The 20,396-nt window shown below is 36.9% G+C and overlaps 2 protein-coding genes across 9 annotated transcripts; one reads left to right on the top strand and one right to left on the bottom strand.

Moving 5' to 3' along the window:
* Positions 1-518: 518 nt before the first annotated feature.
* On the top strand, positions 519-7,287 carry LOC107226935. 6 transcript variants are annotated; one of them, XM_046733937.1, is made up of 21 exons: positions 519-674; positions 791-816; positions 1,205-1,391; positions 1,571-1,659; positions 1,758-1,818; positions 1,968-2,094; positions 2,179-2,243; positions 2,318-2,386; positions 2,594-2,657; positions 2,761-2,940; positions 3,036-3,206; positions 3,290-3,780; positions 3,903-4,353; positions 4,434-4,825; positions 4,971-5,202; positions 5,292-5,461; positions 5,540-5,738; positions 5,820-6,030; positions 6,131-6,321; positions 6,415-6,521; positions 6,799-7,287. In XM_046733937.1, the coding sequence occupies exons 3-21, from the start codon at positions 1,251-1,253 to the stop codon at positions 7,102-7,104; spliced, it is 3,717 nt and encodes a 1,238-aa protein (XP_046589893.1). In that variant the 5' UTR covers positions 519-674; positions 791-816; positions 1,205-1,250; the 3' UTR covers positions 7,105-7,287. The 6 variants fall into 6 exon arrangements, with proteins under 6 accessions (XP_046589893.1, XP_046589896.1, XP_046589892.1 ...); XM_046733940.1 differs by lacking the exon at positions 791-816 and having other exon boundaries at positions 2,767-2,940; XM_046733936.1 differs by lacking the exon at positions 791-816.
* Positions 6,361-13,678, bottom strand: LOC107226937 (trimethyllysine dioxygenase, mitochondrial). Of its 3 annotated transcripts, XM_046733942.1 has the most exons (10): positions 13,450-13,678; positions 13,241-13,335; positions 12,741-12,865; positions 12,554-12,644; positions 9,162-9,277; positions 8,864-9,078; positions 8,497-8,714; positions 8,209-8,433; positions 7,830-8,105; positions 6,361-7,081 (listed from the first exon to the last, which is right to left on the bottom strand). In XM_046733942.1, the coding sequence occupies exons 3-9, from the start codon at positions 12,745-12,747 to the stop codon at positions 7,832-7,834; spliced, it is 1,146 nt and encodes a 381-aa protein (XP_046589898.1). In that variant the 5' UTR covers positions 12,748-12,865; positions 13,241-13,335; positions 13,450-13,678; the 3' UTR covers positions 6,361-7,081; positions 7,830-7,831. The 3 variants fall into 3 exon arrangements, with proteins under 3 accessions (XP_046589898.1, XP_015523408.1, XP_015523409.1); XM_015667922.2 differs by lacking the exons at positions 12,554-12,644; positions 12,741-12,865; positions 13,241-13,335; positions 13,450-13,678 and adding exons at positions 9,352-9,442; positions 9,508-10,096; XM_015667923.2 differs by lacking the exons at positions 6,361-7,081; positions 7,830-8,105; positions 8,209-8,433; ... (2 more) ...; positions 9,162-9,277; positions 13,450-13,678 and adding exons at positions 9,741-10,365; positions 10,457-10,681; positions 11,488-11,705; positions 12,065-12,279; positions 12,364-12,479 and having other exon boundaries at positions 13,241-13,296.
* Between the last annotated feature and the right edge of the window lie 6,718 nt (positions 13,679-20,396).

Here is a 20,396-nt window from a genome sequence, read left to right as displayed (position 1 = left end):
TATCACTCTTTGCAAATCGTCATCTGATGGAAAGAAATTGAACTAATGCAACCAGCTGACAGCTGACTGTTGTCTGTGTTTTTTCGCATGTCCACATTAGAATAGGTATATTATTGATTATGTTTCCTAAACGTATGTGTCATGAGTAATTTGAAACCCTAAGAATTACGATTTGCCTCGATTAAAATTAAAAACTTAGGTTATGTGATGATAAAATGGCGCCTATAGTTATAGGCTCTGACGTCATGAGGACATTTTCCAATCATACGGAGACGTGGCATTGAGTCACATTATATACCGCGTGTTTCAAAAATAAATTCCATCACAGTCGTGCTTGGTTTCATTCGTTTATTTTTACCTTCTATTTTTAGTTTTCTATAGTACAGGAACGTGGCATTTAACGGTCACATATACCGCCTCTTTCAAAAGTAATCTCCACCACAGTCGCACCGAGCTCATTCGTTTATTTCTGCCTTCTCTTTTTAGTTTTCTATAGTACAGAGAGTATCCACCGCGGAGACGCGCGAGAACCGCCATCTTAACGTGGTCGCGACTACACCGCTGTTGCGGTGTTGCGCTGTGTGATTTTTGTTATTTGATAAAGATATTCCCGCGGTGATAATGATTCAAACTCGATAAAATTGCAGTGTGTATTTTGCCAAGGAATAGTGAAGGTAGGCTGAAATTATATTGAATCACATTTGATTAACCGTAGGATTTTCAATATCGTCCCGTAACCTATATTTTATTTACATCAAAATTTATCGTTTTACCAATGCCGCAACTGTAGCGGACAAACCGATGTTTTTGATACAGGTAATAGAATTGCTTACCCGCAGACGGGACAACCTCAAAGCTTTTATTTAAACAAACTGTAATTCAAAATTACCTCATCAATGTATCATTCAGAATATTTTTTTTCTAAACAATACAATTCTCACTCCCACACATATTATTATAAAAACACTAATGTAACCATAATAAATTAGGCTCATTCATTATCAACATAATTTTACTGCACCTACAATACTAAATCTACAATCTTTTCTTTAATGATTTTCAATTTTTTTGCTTCTCACATATTCTCCTATTTTTTAGTTGAATGTATGTAATGGATGTAACATACTCCGCTACCCGTTGACCATCGCTATCCGCTATTCAGGAGCGACACATTTTTGAAAACCTTTTTAACATCACTTTGTAGTTTTCAGATCGAGGATACCTGAACTGGTTGGTAAACCAATTTAACAATGCCGAAAGGACGGTTAATTACTCGATCTGTGACCCATACCAGGCCTATCAGCATGACGCTTAACTTGGACTGCTCTGAGGAGCCTCTCAGCGAATCTCAGCTTGCGCACAATGCAAAGCTGAAAGAAAATTATGATAAGGTAAAGAACTCGTGCGTGAAGTAATTTGTGTATATTCTGTTAAATAGAGTGAGAAACTTGAAAACTAAAAACTCAGGCAAGGGAAATTGCCACAACTTTGGCATTCCTGGTAAAGTGTTTCAATACAGCAACAGCATGTACTGTTAATAAAGGTGTTTTATATTTAAATGTTTCTTAAGGTTGCAGGAACACTCGAAGAAGTGATCAAAGAACGTGGTGGTCAGCTACTCTGTCAAGCAGGTGCTGTCCAAGGGTATCAGTACACATTGTAAGTATCTTAAAGCAATTAACCAGCTGTTAAAAATCCAATGTTTTTAGTAATAGTGAGCATCACTCTCTACTTATTACCCTGAACTTTTTCCACAGGCCAGGAAATGCTCCACAGCCAGCAATCGTCAAACCTAGCCAGTCTTCGTTGTTGAATCCAGTAAGTTTCACTTTGTTGAATAATTCAATTGATTCATCATTTTGGCATATTTAATTGCCAATGATAAACTTTCCAAGTGCGAAACTCAGATTCAGGAGCTATTTAAGATTCAGTTTATGTATTATACTCATTGCTGATGTTATTTCTAGAACCAGGCAAAATCGCAGCCTATAAAGTTGAACATGTTAAGCAACCCACCTGGAAATCAGGGAAATATCCAGCTTGTGATGGATCCACGGATGGGTGTTATATTGGGAGCAGTTACACAGCAGCAATGTAGGCAAACTGTATTTTAAAATTATTTTCAACCACTCAATGTTCCTGGGACAATTGTGAAACTAACACTATGTCGTTTTCTAGCTACCCCACCAACCACGCAAGCAACTCCTTCACCGGTAGTGTCTTCGCAATCAACCAATGAAAACGTACGTAGATCGATGCATCTATGTGTTCCGTATATCAAAAATCAGGCTCATAATTGTTGTTTCTGTTAATCCAGTACAAGTACACGAGATCTGGCCGTAGAACAAAAGTGCTCCAAGTGCAGCAGCCTGATATCATGGAAGAAGTGAGTGAAAACTGAAATTCACTTGAACGGTGGCGTTTTGGGTATTATTTCCTGTGCTGTTCACAATGTCGTTTATTTTTTTACCCCTAAATTTGACGTGCCAAAAATTGGAATTTGATTTAGTCAACAAAAGTTTGGTCTCAGACTGGGAATGCAAAAGAAGTGCATATTGCATATGAATACTTGTAACTCTGTTACCAATTTCAGCTTCCTACTCCAGTTTCCAGAACCAGAGGAAAAACCGGCACCCCTACACACGTCGTTACTCCTAGTAAGTTGCAATCTGATGTTAAATGCAGTTACATTTGGGTAGAAATAATGATGAATGTTGCTGTTCGTACCTCTGGTTTTGATCAATAGAATTAAATCATCTGTTCCAGCAACGACGAGCCCTCAGGGGGTGACAAATCTGAGGATAAAAACGGTTCCTAAACAGCAACAGCAACAGCAGCAGCAGCAGCAGCAACAACCACAACAGAAACCTGCCCCAATCATTGTAAGACCAACAGAACACACTAGCATAGGTGGTATATCTGTGGGTAACAAAAATGCAAGTGAGTATAGAGTCTCGATTTATCCTTATAAGTTTGATGTGACTGAGATCATTTTCATCTGCTGCACTAAATATTTAAATCCATAATTATTTCAGGCGGTGAACAGATCGAAGAATCGAAGCGCAACCTGCCAGATGGCAGAGAGATAACGTTCAATAAAATGAACGGCGGTAGGACTTTTCCCTCGTTGGTTGTTGTTGCCCGGCCAAACCTTTGCACAAAAGATATCGCGCCACAGCTTGCGCAAGCAGAGAGAACGGAACTGGGTCGGTACCGAGGTGTTTTAACAAAAACAAACGTTTAATTGTACACGATTAACACCCCTGTTAATGGCGAATCTTGTTTTCAGATGTTAAAGTTAAGAGCGTCTTGATGTATTCAGCAACAAAATTTGCCGAATGGCTAATACAGCAGGGTTTAGTGCGATCGGAGCAGTACTGCAACCTGCACAGTAGTAACTATCAAAAGACTAAATTGAAACTTGGAATGTACAGTGATTCTGGTACATTTCCCTACTCTGGTGGTTACGTGTGGATATCGAGCTGTTGCCCGGATCGTTTTGTCTCAGTATTCTCTGGCTCGATATTTCAAGGAGCTCCGCACACTCCAACTGTTTTACTAAAGTTAATTTATCACTGGGCTTGTCAAACAAACGTGCAGAACGTCGTCTCTTGGGTAAAAGTATCTAACGTTTATGTAAAAAATTTTTACACCAATCTTCGCAGCATTTGCACAGCTGCTGTGTGGGATAAAAGTTGTAAAATGGGTGGCAAAAATTCTATGGTTCAAGTCGGAGTTATCAGCCTTGGAACTACATCGCAAGATGGAAATTTGAGACAGGTAAATTTTTATTCTATGTATCGACTTGTGCTCATTACAGGTAAGTATGTTGCGTATCTTTTCAATCTTTGATATTATTCATTTTGTAGATGAACTCATATGTTTAATCTCTCGTTCAACAGGTCAAAGTAGAAGTATTGGGTATCTTGAATTTGGAAACGCAGGAAATTCGACTGCGCGCTTGTGACCCTGTTCATGACGGCGACAGGTCCTTCAAACGAAGGTTTCACAATATATTAAATCCGCTTCGAGACTGGGTCCACAAAGAATCCAAAATACTTACTGATTACACAGTCGACAAATCTACCCTCCAGGAAATGGGATTTCACAATGTGATGCAGTCAGCGTTTTCTGAACAAAATCCCAGGAACACATTCAGTAATTACCACATTATGGAATACCTGAGAAAAATCGTACCAAGAATGTTTCAAAACACGCTAAGTCTTCTTAGTAGACAAATGATACAACAATTCCTAGACGACCTTGTCTGGCGTGAAATGTTTGGTAAAACAGCAGCTCGTGCATTTGACAATATAATAATCCACATAGCGGAGCAGACTAGAATTGATTCTCGTAAGTTGGATTCTTTGGATGAGAACGAAAAAGCAGTCTTATATACCTCCAAGTTGACTATCAATATCTGTAATTTTCAGCTGACTGTTTACTAGATCGTTTGGCTAAGATTGCAGCAAATCCATTCCAGGATTGGTCTTATTCAAACCTGGCTCCGCCGCAGCTGGCTCCAATGGTCTCGATCCCAAAGGAGCCAGTATCAAACAACGCGGAAATTATTCAGACTATAACACAGGTTGACTTGACTAGAAACAACAATAAACCGGGGCCTAAACGAAACCGAAAAAGACTCATAGCTTCTAAAGGCACGAGTCCCGAGCCTGAAGTGAAAAGATCGACGCCTGAACTGAGATTTAGAGACAGGGAAAACAAGGGCGGCGACAACATACAACTTCAGGAGTACTACTATGCCACAATGGAGGGTGACAAGAACAGGCTTTTAGATGAGCGTAAAAGTTCCATAAACATGAAGGTGAGCTAGCGACAATATTTTCGCGGGAATTTCCACTTGTAAAACTAAATAAAAGTGGGCACAGAATTTTCTATGATATCAATAAGTAATTGAAAGATAGATGTGTAACATTCATTTAAGATACACTCTGTATTATAATGTGCAGTGTTTTCTGTGCACTACGATAATGCGATCGAATACAGAAGTTATGGAGCACATGGTGACCCATGTAAGGCCACAAGTACCTGGACAAAAGGAATCCCCGGTCTGTAGGTATTGCTGCGCTGTATTCTCGTCCAAGCATCAAATGACAACGCACGTTAGCGAAGCGCACAGCACAATGGGGCGAAGTGCCAACGGTGACATGGTGGTATGCGCTATTTGCGAAGAAAAGTTTGGTGAGTCGATGCTCAATTGTGAGTACCTTGTATTATTTTAGTCAACATTAAGGCAGATAAGACTGCTGTACCGTTAATTTTCTTTTCAGTGATTGGTACGCTACTGGCTAATCACATGGCAGCTACTCATTATCCGTCGGAAATGCCATACCGATGCGAGACCTGTGGTTATCGTTCATCTAGTCATAAAGATGTCATCGATCATTACTATAAAATCCATGAGAAAGGGGATGGTCTGATGTGTCCTTATTGTCTCAAGGTAAGAAGAACGGTGCATTTGACTTTTACCCAGTCATTACCAATTCTGTGTAATAACTAAAATTCGCGCGTTAAACAGGTGATTCAGTTCTGCACGGACGGTAATTCAGGCACTCTTCTACCAGTTGTTCATGCCTACTTATTGCACATGCAGAGGCATTCATTGAGGCGTGAAGAAGGGAGGGGTAACAAATGTCGGCGATGCTGTCTTTGGTTCAACCAAAAAAGTGCGCTGATAACGCATCAGAAAGAGTTGCACATTTTCCTGTCTAGCCCTAGTAAGTTGAGAACTGCGTGAGAATCAATAATATCTGATTAATAATTACAGTCTAAATTACCGTATTCGTAAATTTTTACAGAAATTATTCCGTACATCGCAACTGAAAACGGTATAATGATACCGAGACCACGTAACCCAGTGAAACGTATCGAAATAGATAGTCCTATACAGGAATTACCCAACACTGAGAACGTGAAGACATGGTCCGAAGGACCGATTAGAATTCTTGCTCCACCTAAGTTGGCTTGTCAGGAGTGCGAGGAGGACATAGATGAGCTTGAACATTACCCGTAAGATTACCCGTCGGTTTTTTGGTCGTAGAACTAATTTCGTACAATGATTGCTTCGATTGTTATATGACCGTATGGTGTAATACTTAATAATTTACAGCGGTGAACAGAAATGCTTGCACTGCAAATACTCGACGTGCTGTTGGCGAGCTTTCAAGGAACATCAGCAACAGTTTCACAATGCTAGACCACTGACCGGCTTAGCAGTACTTTCACCACTGCTGAACATACCCTTGGAAAATAAAATGCAGTGTCCTTGCGGTTTTTCGTCGGTTGATGGAAACCAATTAGGTATTAACGTATATTCATTCATTTACTACTGGTTTGAGATCATTTTTTATATCCAATTTTATATTCTGATAACATCTTTCGGTTCTTTTGCAGCGACGCATTTGATCAAATGTAAAAGGATATCAGCTTACCCTACCGAGGATTCCGAGGCGACTGGAATGTTAGACAGTTTGGGATTGGTTCCCAAAAATATTCAAGACGTATGGGTGTTGTAATATTGCAAAATGTTAAATGATGCAGGGAAACAAGTTCCGTTTCAATTTTTTTTTCCATTATCCTTATGTGCTGTTTAACCACTACTGGATATAAATATAGAATAAAATAAACAGTATTCGTTAAATCTGGCAAAATTTGATCTACTTCATTTAAAATTAGCTTTTTGCTGAAGCAAAGCAAAAATTCTTCAGATATAAAAAAATTCAAAAATATGAAAGGACTAATTATTATGAGGTACATGTAAATGTTGTGGTTTTTAAGGACCTGGAAGGTACAAACAGTCTTCATCAAAAGCCACCCAGGATTGACAGAATGGAAAACCGACACAACGACGAGGAGAATTCTGTTCAGCCATTGACTTGTGAAAAAACTGACGGAGATTTAGCGATGCCTGATATTACCGTAAGAACAAATATGGAATTGAATTCTACTACTGGCATTAATGGTCGTCGGGCAAAAGCGTCTACCTCTACATCAACAAGGTTCGAACCTTCCCTAGAAGACAATTTGCCAGAGATCGTTGAGGACAGACTCTTGCCATCATCTGGAAAGAAAAAAAAAGTCTGATGTCGAGATCTCAAATATTGTGAAGTGAGGATTTTAAGGGACGTGAAAATTGAGTCTAGCAAATTTCTCGGTAAAACCGGTAGACTTCGTGAATAGTGTTTACGTTAATTTTACGGTATTTCGATTAACTAACAATAAGTATGAAAATAAAACTGAGTTTTGAACGACTTTAAGCTTCGTTAATACCGTTCGTAATCGTTTGCGTTTGCACCTTTTCTTTTACGAGTTACAGATTAGCCAAGCACGACAAGCTTCACTGAATAAGAGAAGTTTCCAAAGCGTGATGCCATGTATAATAACTGTTCTGATTTGTTTCCCAATTGTATAATTTCTTGTAATTTTTTCACAGACATTGAAAATTAGAGACTATATTATTACATACGGTAGAAAAATTTTGCAAACGTCGTTCGGCGCGATGTATCGAAACATATTATAAAAATTTTCGATACTCAAGATCATTCTAGAATTACCTATGCGAGACCCAACGTTTTCGAACATACTACCGATAGCAAGTACTAAGGATAAATTTGACAATGTATCGATAAGTATGTTACGATTAATCCTAATAAGTCTTTCTTTTCTACCACACACGTTATATTTCCGTTGGACATTGGATAAAAATTAATAGAAAAAATTTGTCGTATCATTACGTAGTGGGCTGATTTCTCAGTTAATTCGCTTGCTCATCTGTTGAAAATTAATTGATCATACACACTCGTGCATACCTTCAATTATCAAGCAGACCCATGACTGCAGCTCTACTTCGCCAATCGGTACGTGACACGTAACCACCAGCAAGTAGTCTGGAACCAGAATACGCGGTCCGGCCATGCATTACTCTCCAGTTGTCAATGAAAATTACTTCTCCAGGCGAAAGTTTCACGCGGGTTTCCCCCTCTTTGTCGGCCACAATAGCAGCTATGAGGCGCAGATCGTTATAGTGTTGCTGTATCTGATCACGAGGAAGAGTTCTCAGCACAGAACGATCGTAGAGATTAAATCTGTGATAGGGATTTGATATTTTTATTTAATTTGATTTATTTTTACTTCATTTCGCTGCTCCCTCTCGATACAAGAATGGAAAATTCTAAGAGACCAGCCAACCTGATTTGCAAAAGCTCCCTAGTGACGGGGTGGAGTTTCAGGATCGGATCCACGTGCGTATGGTGCTGACCTTCTTCCACATAGGTCGCAGAAACCGGCATCCGCGTCAGTCTCTCGTAAGATTCCGGATACCTCTGTTTCAGCTGCATACTAACGTTCAGGCCATCTACGAGGAGCGTTTCTCCTCCGATTCTCGCAGGCTCCAGACCATGAAAAACTTGCAGGCTGAAATTTGAAAGCTCGTTGTCTGTGGGATGTTTAAAAAATTTCAAAACACCTCTTACTTACCCTGCAGCGTCGCACCAGTAAGTATTGTCTGTATGAGCACCAAGGGCGATGCTTGTGTATGCAGTGTCATAGTGCGGCTTTATGTCGGTCTCCGATGCGACTTCACTGGCATCGGCAATTTCCTCGTTATGAACTTCCCACATTTCGCCGAAAAAAGTTTTTTGTACAGGCGCCATTCTGGTTATCAATTTTTCGGTAACGGCGAGAGTAGCTTCTACCTGAAAAAAGCGTTCAGCCTCGTCATTCACAGAAGATAATGAAACGGATGGTCATTTTTGTGAAGTGTTTCTATTACGGTAACATCGGTATTAAAAACCTAAAGCTTCATACCCTTCATGTAGCATAATGTAATGATTGTTGTACTCACACCGGTGACAAACGCCACTCCATATCTCAGCAGGGACGAAAGAACCTCGGATAAACCTGCGTCCGTGTTCATGTAGGAATTCAATTCCACCCTTGCAACATCCGGGAGCTTGAACCAAGGAACAGGGGTAATTTTTCGCTCTTGGTTGTCGCCCAAAAATCTAGCATTCTTCACCAGCCAAGAAATTTGGTATTTTGATCTGTGACCTCCGTCCCCTTGAAATCGAGACGATATGACGGTCATGAAACTGTGCGAGCATTGCCTGATAGATATTTTTTTACGCATTAAATAATCTTACAAATGACGTCGAGCACTCCGTCAGAGAGATTGTATTCACGAGGAAATACATCCGGGGGAAAATCGAGAATACTGAGCTTGCGCTGATTCGTTGTATCATTGTAGCATTCGGCACATCTGGAAATGTTCCAGAGAATCGTTATTATGCGTAAATCGGTCCGATTTCATTGGCTAATTCCACTTATTCATACCTGCAATGATCGCGCAGCCACTGGTGGAAAATTGTGATTGGCTCTGCATTCGGGATTTCGAGTTGAAATCCATCCTTCAATAGGGAAATCTCTGAAGCATTGAAGTATTTCGTACAGTATCACAGCGTATAGTAACGAAGTATTTGATAAGTTTACCTGCTTTTTCCATTGACGCAGATGTCACAAATGATCAACACACACACACACACCAAGCGTGTAAAGAAACGTTGATCTATGGTCTTCTCAAGGCAACACGACGAAGTGACAGTTGGAAATGATTAGAATGGACAGCGACCCTCTAAAAGTATAACTCTGCTTATCGGAAGTGTAACTGACACACATGGGCGGGGTTATCAAAGCGTGTAGAATATCAATAAAACTTTGTATCGTAATGCTAATAATTATATTGCAAACAGTACAAAGATTAAAATGCATATAGTTTGCTCGGACATGATTTTGAATAATATGTCCACAGAAGATAGGGAAACAGCGAAAGAGAGTTTTAGCTGTGATAGAATTTCAAATCACAAAATCCAGCTACCGTTAATTCATACGAAATTCATTATTTAAGATATGCTATTATCATATTTTACTTATTTTTAACTTTTAACATTAAAAAAATACATATTCGGTCTGCGTTATTACAATAAAAACTTGAATTAATGAACTATCCTCCACTCATTTCTTGATCCTAATATAGGTTCACGGCCTGTTGTTTATTTATTAATTCGAAATTATAGTTAATAATCTATCAGGCCCATGACTGTGGCTCTGCTTCGCCAGTCGGTGCGAGCCACGTAACCGCCAGTAAGAAGTCTGGAACCTGAGTACGCAGTCCTGCCATGCAACACCCTCCAATTGTCTATAAAGACTACTTCCCCAGGTACAAGTTTTACCAGGGTTTCGCCACTTTTGTCGGCTATGACGGAAGCGAGGAGGCGAAGATCGTGGTAATGTTGCTGGATATGATCGTAAGGAAGAGTCCTTAGCACAGTACGATCGTAGAGTTGAAACCTGTGGTCGAAAACGGCGGATGCGAATTACTTCATTTGACAGACTTTTATCGTGACAATACGAAACGGTACAAACTGTGAACAAAGTTAACCTGATCTGCAAAAGCTCCTTAGTGACAGGGTGGAGCTTCAGAAGCGGATCCACGTGAGTGTGATGCTGACCCGGATCGATGTAAGTTGCGGAGATTGGCATCCGAGTCAATCTCTCGTAAGATTCCGGAGACTGCTGTTTTATCAGCATACTAACGTTCAAACCATCCACCAGGATCGTCTCTCCTCCTTTTGTCGCCGGTTTCAGGCAGTGGAACACTTGTAGCCTGAATTTTTTAAGGGTGAATCATTCGAACCGTCTGCATGTACTGCGGTCAAATGTTGCAGGAGAAGAAAAATAGCGTTTAAAAACTTATCAGGCGTGTTATTTGCACGAAAGATAGTAAAAACGAATGCAGCTACATTCTTACTATAAAATCATGAATTTATACGAATTTTAATAACACAATAGATGTAAGGTATTAGCAATTGGAGAAAAGGTTTCATAGCCGAAACGTTCAAAATGATTCGACTTTGGCGTCTTTTATTAGATTCGAATGTTACCGAGCTTATTTTATTTTAACCGTAGAGACCTGTAGAGATTACCGGAAAAACGTTTTACAAGTAATCATCACCAGAGTGGATGAGATAATTTCATTTGTGCATGTATAACTGATCGTACTGCAATATAAGATTTCTCGAATTTTTCTCAGGTAATTTTCGACAAATGACCCCAAAACATTGGAATCGGTTAAACAACCAACAAAGTTCAACCACCTTGCACACTGTAATTATAAAGCCTAATTTGCTCAAATTGTTGATACCATAGCCTGTGTTATTTTAATTGACGCAGATTCATTTCGATTAAATAATAAAAGTATTGTTTCATTCGCGTTGACTATCATTAGAGTAAATAACATTTCTGGAAATTTCGTAACGGGCGTGTTTTCTGATTCTCAATTTCCGGATGATGTAGGCTGTATGTATGAATGGCATTTCCCTACATCTCAATCGCAAAACGACAGGACATTCGAGTAAACCTAAATGTATTTGGTTTTTCAACCCTAAAACCATATATCTGTGTACTCTTTACCCTGCAGCGTCGGACCAGGACGTATTATCCGTATGAGCATCAAGATAGTTGTTCGAGAAGGCGGCATCCAATGGCAGTGCAGTATCAAGTTTCGGAGTGACGTCACTGTCGTCTTCGAACTCGCCGTTGTGAATTTCAAACATTTCGCCGTAAAAAGTCTTCTGAACTGGCGCCATTCTGGTTATCACTTTTTCCGTCGCGGCTATGGTGGCATCCACCTGAAAAACGCAACATGGGGTTAAATTACATTTTTATCACACGTGCATGAAAAGTGCGGGACTCTGCGTAGCAATTTAGCGAGACGAACAAGTAGCCAATTTCATCTGTGCTGTAGATATGGGTTTGCGCACGCGCAGCCCACAGTTGACTCACTTTCGCCCCTAGGGAGAAAAAATTGACCAATCACGTCCCGCGACACTGCCAAGTAAGGCCCACTGCTTTTCATTCGCTTGTCATAAAAACTACCGTGTGTGCGTGATTTCACACTCGTCGCAACCGCCAAATTTCGGCCCTTGTAACGCAATATATTGTTCTCGTAAATTACAAATACTTGGCTTTTTCCGAACCCCATACTCACATGAGTGACAAACGCTACTCCATATCGCAGCAGGGATGAAAGAACCTCGGATAAACCTGCGTCCGTGTTCATGTAGGAATTCAATTCCACCCTTGCAACATCCGGGAGCTTGAACCAAGGAACAGGGGTGATTTTTTGCTCTTGGTTGTCGCCCAAAAATCTAGCATTCTTCACCAGCCAAGAAATTTGGTATTTTGATCTGTGACCTCCGTCCCCTTGAAATCGAGACGATAAAGAGGTCATGAAACTGTGCGAGCATTGCCTGATAAGATATTTTTTTACGTATTAAATAATCTTACAAATGACGTCGAGCACTCTGTCAGAGAGATTGTATTCACGAGGAAATATATCCGGGGGAAAATCGAGAATACTGAGCTTGCGCTGATTCGTTGTATCATTGTAGCATTCGTCACACCTGGAAATATCACGGGGAATCGTTATTACGGGAAAATCTGTCTGATTTTTTTGACTAATTCCACTTATTCATACCTGCAATGATCGCGCAGCCACTGGTAGAAAATGGGAATCGGTGCCGAATTCGGAATTTCGAGTTGAAATCCATCCTTCAATACGGAAATCTCTGAAGCATTGAAGTATTTCAGGCATTATTACATCCAACCAAGTTTCTAAAACTTTTCTAATAACTATATTTAACGTATATTTCAAAGAATCTCACCTGCCATTTTCAAACTCACAGTTTCCGTCACCAACAATTTACAAGTTTACGATATAAATCAGAAATAAGAAACCGCCTACGCCGATCACTTTCGAATTCTTCGCCGTAATGGAGAAGTGTGTTCACTGTGGATCATACCAGAAGAAATAGATCGGTTTGTTAAAAGCGCGATATCTTTATTTATATGACTCGGGTTATCATGCAGCTCGATCTTTAAACAAACGGATAAGTTATTGAGGAAAGACTGGATAGGACTGACAAAACTATAATGATGTCTCATCTGAAGGGGATAAACCATTTCATTTTCAAAAATCTTCGAATTCGTTTATAATTATATCTATCTACAAATCGTCGTGACTTAAACAAATCTGTCTGATAAATTTGAAAGTCAATTCACGAATATTTTACACATGCAAAGTTTTTAGTTACGAACGTTACAGAAAAAGTCCTTATTGTTAGATGACCTTAGGAGAATGTTTTAGTATTCAAAACTTGTTTACCTTATCGTTTCGCAATCGGGAAGCAGATTGTTTACGTATTTGATTTCTTGCAACTAGTAGAGTTGAAGAAAAAAATACTCTCGTTATTCTCTCCCCTGCAAGTAACAGAGAATATATATGATACAAGTCGATCGTGATCATGATCGTAGAAAAGTAACGAATTGTAATAATGTGTATACGATCGGTATAATACGTGTAATATTACGTACTGTAAGGGACAACTGTTCAAAATCGCCTCAACATCAACGATGCCCGTGACACACAAATCATGACAACTAACACAGACAGCTGATCGCGAACACCATCGATATCGACCGTGACCAACGCATACGAGGACGACGACCCACAACCGGACACACAAATAGGGAAATGACGTCGACAGGATAACCCAACAACAGCCCTGGGAGAGTATAAAACTGGAGGACCACGAAGAGCGGTTACAAATTGTCCGGCAAAGCGCCGAGTTGCGTCATTATGGTACGAAGCGTTTCTCGTCTAGAGAGAGTTATCGAAATTAGCTTCACGACACTTAGAGAGGAAATTCAAGCAAAGAGCGTAGTCCGAAATTTGAAAAGAGTATAGAAATTAGAGTCCACGATAGCCCGGGACCTCTAGAGGAAATATTGAATAGAGCAGCGTATTTCACCCTTGAGCTGTAGGGAAGTTAGGAGCAGAACCGATAAATTCTGATAGTTTTATTATTTCTTTAATTTTGTTTTTATTTTTTGTTTCTCTACGGTTAAATTTTGTAAAACCATATCATTGTCTACTGACAAAGACCCTTGTACCTGAATTTATCGCTATTAAAACAAGTATTCTATACAGTCTGTCTCGTCGTATACATATTTTCGAGCATATAACTTTATCTTGAAAAGGGGAGGGGAATAAACCAACAGCCAGTCAATGTAGTCCCTGGTCTGGAAGATTGGCGGTGTTTTGGGTCAATAACTCGTAACAAAATACAGGAAGGCGACTTTGTTTATTCCGAGTTCGCAATTAGAAGGGAGTACTGGTTAGCCCGTATCTCCAAATAGGTGACATACGTCTCTCTCACTTGTCTCCAGTTTGAAGCAACGGCCTACAAGCCCTTGTCTTACTGAAGGGGAGGTGCCTATTCACATATCCAAGGCGGCTTTGGTGATACCCAAGTCCGTGCAGTTCGACTATCCAGGGTTTTTGGGTCTGATAAGCCGATCCAGCTTTTACCCATCAGAGGAGGTGCCTTATAAATCTATTGTTTCATCAGAATTTGACAAAGAACACACAATAACGAATTTATCTCATAGGCTTCGGCCCCAAGATAAACCGTACCCGTTACAGTACATAAGTATTATTGCCGGATCAACGTTTAAATAATAATTAAAATGTTACACAATATGGCTTCATTGTTTTATCATTATGTGTTTTCTTTGTTTGTTACACGTGACAATTTTACAGATCCACGATCCTTAAGTTGAATAAATTGGTAATTAGATTATATAATTCACTAATTCAATAATAATAATAATAATTTATTACTTTATAATATGTATATTCCATTTGATGTTTTGTTATTATTGTTATTACTATTCTCCGCCTCTTTTCCGTTCTTTCGCCGTATTTTTATCCGATAAGCACTTCTTTTCTTGTTTTATTTTTACATCGAAATTTTTTTATTTTTCACTTTTTATCATAGCCTTCAATGTATATTCGTGCACACACATACACACACGCACGCACGCACGCACGCCACACACACACACACACACACACACACACACACACACACACACACACACACACACACACACACACACACACACACACACACACACACACACACACACACACACACACACACACACACACACACACACACACACACACACACACGCGCGCGTATAGGTATATAGGTATAATGCTAGTAAATTATGCAGTTGGTATATAAAAATTACAAGGACAGCTTACAATACGTTAGGTGTACACATAGCAATATGTTGTTATTATCATCAATTGTAAATGTGTGTGTATATATACACAGACTCTCACACACAACGACATATATATATATGTGTATGTATATATATATATATATATATAATATATGTATATGCATATGCACAGTGCCGTATCTTTGATATATCACATATATACTCGTATATACAAATCATTTCTTTGAAAATGTGCAACATATTGTACGTCGCAATCATGTATATAATAATAATAACAACAATAATAATATTAAGAATGATAATAATAACAGTAACAATAACAATTTTATGTTTTAGTAATGTCATTGCTATTAAATAAATCATATTATGAAATCAATTAGTCACATTAACGTGTGTATAATGTGTACATATTGATTAATATTTATATATACAATATACTCGAGACACGGCGCTGCAGGATTTTGAATGACGTATTCTTTTGATCTTTACTCATTATGCGTTTCTTGAACGAGTGGTAATATATACGCAACATGGTTACGCACTTTGTTATTACACTTTTTTTATTTTCATATTTAAGTTATACTCATACGCAAGTATAAAACAGCCAACCGATTAACAGCGATCATCATCTCGTTTATTATTATTCACTCATAGATTAATCGTGAATTTGTCTATTTTACGTAATATACCGTGATCATCGTCATGACCTCTATAATCGTATCAATAATTACAGCAACAGTTCGCCGAACCATCAAAGCTGTAAGGAATAATATCTTTATAATTTATCACTTCTGTCACAGAATTGAGTTAACTCGATAATTCAGCCGTTCGTATATTGTATGTTTATACACTAGCATATTCAAGTTTTCATTGCATAACTGCAGTGGTCCAGAATTTCTTCATTTTTTCGCTCTCTCTTCCTCTTGCTTTCTTTATTTTTATTTTTCACTCATTTATTATTAATTTTTTTTTATCGCTTCATCCAAGCCTTGGATGTACACGGAGGCAGCACAGAACACCATGTATGCGTATAATGAGTATTTGATAATACGAATTTCTCAACCGCGTTCAATTTATACACAATAAAGCGGCGAAAATATGTAACGCATCACATTAATTATCTACATTTATACAATTACATGATATTCTAGTTATGCTATGTAATGTATGCATGTATGTACGTATGTATGTATAGGTAGAAACGATCTGAGAGATAATTTGTTAAATTATAAATTGTATAAATTTTATTATCTTTGTATCGAAGCTTTATTAATAAATTTAATATAAAGGCCATTTATTCATTCAAGGGTTTTGTCAAACTTGACTAGTCACTAAGCGTTACTCTCATTGAACCTCATATCAGCTAGCCAAACATTTTTGCCATTTAAATTGAATTTATTAGAAGGAAGGAAAAAATGACAATGCGGGAAAAAATGTATTTAATGGAAATACGATTCGCTATACTTTGGATTTATATATTATTATTATTATTGTTGTTGTTGTTGTTGTTGTTGTTGTTGTTGTTGTTGTTGTTGTTGTGTTGTTGTTGTTGTTGTTGTTGTTGTTGTTGCTGCTGTTGTTGTTATTATCATTATCAGTATTAATAAACTATATGATACTTTAGTTTATGATAAGTACGATTTGTATACAGACAATTGGAATTGTAAAATAAAGGTGAAAATAAATTTCAATATTATAATAATTAAACTAAAATATCTACCGACTTCTTGATCCCCATACATATACATATACAGTAAGTATATAAATATGTCTGTGTGTATGTGTGTGTGGATTTATATACTATATTCAGTAACAGAATGCACCAGTTGGAATACATTTTTTTTAATATTTACACGTATATTTCTTTTTATATGCACATTGAAAACTTATGTAATTTATAAGAAACTTAGAACTAATTTATTTAAACTCTCGATCTTGGATTTGAATAAATGTATAATGACGAAATTTGGTTTTTATCAACAATTATTATACTTCTGAATAAAATGGTATTTTCAGTAAGTAAGAAAAATAATAGAACAAAAAAGTTGAACTAATAGATAACTCCGCGGATCTAATTTCACATAATATCGATCTACGCAAATTATGCAATTACTCTGATGTATTGCATGTACAATTGGATCCAATGTGCAAGCAAGACGTCACGAGTTTTGTGCAAATTAGCTAATTTTACTTTCCACATTTGTAGTTAGTTTTGCAATCATAATATGATCGGAATTAATAAAGCACGCGTTAGCGATAATGTTGTAACAAGTTATGCAATTTTAGTAGTGTGCAATGTATGATCTCACGTCTTACGCTTAACATGCTGTTAACAAACTGTGATATCATATATTGTAATCTACTTGCCGCTTACTTGTGTTCCGTTTATGACAATCAGATCGTTCACGGTAATGCATTAGTGATTTGTAAACAATATTATTGATCTTAATACTGCGAGTCATGAGCTTCCGTCAATGTCATCTAGATATGGTCAATTCAAAGCAATTATTGTTATTTTCCTCAACGAAATTCGTAGAAAGACTTCTTTGCTAACAGCACGTCTTTGATTAATTGAGGAAAAGATAAGAAAAGTAAAATCATCGACAACAACAGTTTGACTAATATAATATAAATTGCTGCACCGAATGAAGAAGTATTTTTTTTTTCCGAATTGCTTCGCAGCTCGGACCAAACAGTCCGTCGCATTTCAAAATAAAATCTAATTTTTTTACATGGCTACTAAAATCAGTGCGCATTATTCAACAAACAACGAGCTACCTAATACTTAAATTTCTCATCGGCGTCATCGTCGTTATCATTTTCGGTATCTTGGCGAAACACAAAATAGTCAAATATTTCTCTCCAAATTCTGTATTCATAATATAATATAATTTATACATATAAAAACAATTTTATGATACAAAAAGAAACGAAAAATAATAATGTTTGGTAACTAATATAAGGTCGTTAAAGAGCATGTTTGCATCGGTTATTTTCAAACTATGATTGTTCATTCTTCTACTTTCTGTTTGGTTTTATTCTTCCTTCTGATTAGCCGTTGTAATAACCGTTTCGCATATATTTGCGAAGACACATAAGATCGGAAACAGTAGGAAATTCGATTAGAAGTGACGGAAATTAAAAGTATTCGCACATCGTAAAGTAACAATCAGTTATTTACGTATGTTAATTGAAATTGCGAACAACGAAATAGGAAAATACCCATGAATAAATGATCCGAATAAATTTTAACAATTTTCTTAACGCCCGCTGCTCCACGAAATATCCGATTTTATCCAAATGTCAGGTATAAACAATTCATTTTAGTCGCCATTTCGTTTTCGCTAAATTTTCGACTTATCGGTCTCAAAGAGATATCATTCTCAAAAGAATGTTCATAGTAGAATGTTAATTTACACAAATCCCCTGTAACGAATATGACCATTGATTGACAAATATCGAAATACGTTTTGTTTGCAAAACGATAGACGTAAGAAAATTACGACATTCAATAACGGGTCATATTCAAATCACACAATTAATCGCATACGGCAAAAGAGTCAAGCAATTGAGTCAGTTAAATTTCCTGGTTTGTATCACTATAAATAACAATCCTGTTATAAACATACGTATGTATATCATAATTTCGCACACACAGCGATTAGCAATTTTTTTTTTTCTATATACATACAACATCTTGTCTGAATCTAAAAAGTATGTTGTTTATATCAATTTTTATTTTTTTTTTTCATTACTCTGATTTATGTATACTTGAAAGCAATAACGATATATCGTTAGGGATAAAGACAAATTGGAATTGACCAATCCCTGGTACAACGTATCTGTGCTGCAAACAGTTTACACGATTAAATATAGCTCGGGGATTTTTACAAAGTTCCAATAGAAGTATTCATAATATACGCACGTATAGTACATGTATATGTATACGTATAACACATTACACGCGGTATCAAAGTACATTTAAAAATGGATTTCTGCGCACTTTGTCACAATCATAATTATTATAATTACATATATGTGCCTATGCGAGATAGAACATGTAGATGAGATATTCTCGTATTATTTATTTTGTTTCTCTTTCTTCCTTCTTCTCTCGTCTCTTAGTTATTTATCTTCTATTAATTTTTTCCTCTTCTTTTTTTCTTTTTTTGGAATGTTCATGAACACTATTAGCTATATATCATATGTATATGGTTAAAAATAACTTCAGTCATTAGCAAACACTGCAAACTATTCCAAATAGGGTCAAGATATGCATGTATGTGCATAATTTCAATCACGTATACATTATTATACAGATATTTAATATATGCCAAGAAATTAAAGGTAATAAAAAAAGAAAAGATGTTGAGCTTTGTTGAATTGTAATAACTGAGTACTTCACGATTCAAATTAAAACGGTAAAACGAAGTAAAAATAATGAAGATGAAGTTAATACTGCGATTTCAATGCGTCTTGTACTGTGACTTTTTTATATGTGGATAATTAAGATGATTTCGGTAAATAATATATTTCTGTGTTATATGATACGGAAGACACGCTTATAAATACGTAATACGTGTATGTATTATGAAATTGTGTTTGAAGAAAAAAAAAAAAAAATGTAACAAACAGACGTATAAATGTATGTATGTTGTATCAATTGCGCATTTAAGCAGTAAGTGATTGTACTTTTTCTTTGTAATTACATATACCTATTATAAATATGTATTCATGTGTGTACATGTACATATAATATATATATATAATGTTTTACCTGGTATAGACTTATAATCATTGATAAGAGACTGGCAGTTTTTCATTTTGTAATACATACATACATACATGTATAATAGTGGTTATAAAAGTTTTAGTTTCATTTAAATACAAAAATCAAGACCCTGTCCAGGAAGTTTGACAGCGCTTCCAGTAGATATTATTATTTCGCAGGGGAAACAAATATTAACAACAATGATCTTTTTTCAGTATCAACAACATTAACAACACCAGCGTAACTTATCGTCATTCACTGCAATTCTTTTTATTCTGTTCTTTTTGTGATCTTTTTTTTTTTTTTTGCATTTTTCTCTCCATATATTTCTTTCCCTTTTTTACTTCATTTACACGTTTTGCTATTATCGTTATTATTAATATTATTATTGTATAACCAATAATTATTATTCATTATCATATATTTATAATCATAAATTTTTCCTAATTACAAC

Source organism: Neodiprion lecontei, chromosome 3, assembly GCF_021901455.1.
Source record: "Neodiprion lecontei isolate iyNeoLeco1 chromosome 3, iyNeoLeco1.1, whole genome shotgun sequence".
Lineage (NCBI taxonomy): Eukaryota > Metazoa > Arthropoda > Insecta > Hymenoptera > Diprionidae > Neodiprion > Neodiprion lecontei.
Note: the sequence above shows the minus strand (reverse complement) of the source record. Positions and strands in the feature narration are given on the sequence as shown.

Excerpts from the sequence above, each read along its gene's own strand:
- LOC107226937 (XM_015667922.2), bottom strand. Across the intron at positions 8,434-8,496 it reads TACTGGTGCGACGCTGCAGG|CCTGCAAGTTTTTCATGGTC; the intron begins GTAAGTAAGAGG and ends TTCAAATTTCAG. Across the intron at positions 8,106-8,208 it reads AGGGAGCTTTTGCAAATCAG|ATTTAATCTCTACGATCGTT; the intron begins GTTGGCTGGTCT and ends TCCCTATCACAG.
- LOC107226935 (XM_046733936.1), top strand. The coding sequence starts at position 1,251 with ATGCCGAAAGGACGGTTAATTACTCGATCTGTGACCCATACCAGGCCT. Across the intron at positions 1,819-1,967 it reads AGTCTTCGTTGTTGAATCCA|AACCAGGCAAAATCGCAGCC; the intron begins GTAAGTTTCACT and ends TGTTATTTCTAG. Across the intron at positions 6,322-6,414 it reads GGTTGATGGAAACCAATTAG|CGACGCATTTGATCAAATGT; the intron begins GTATTAACGTAT and ends GTTCTTTTGCAG.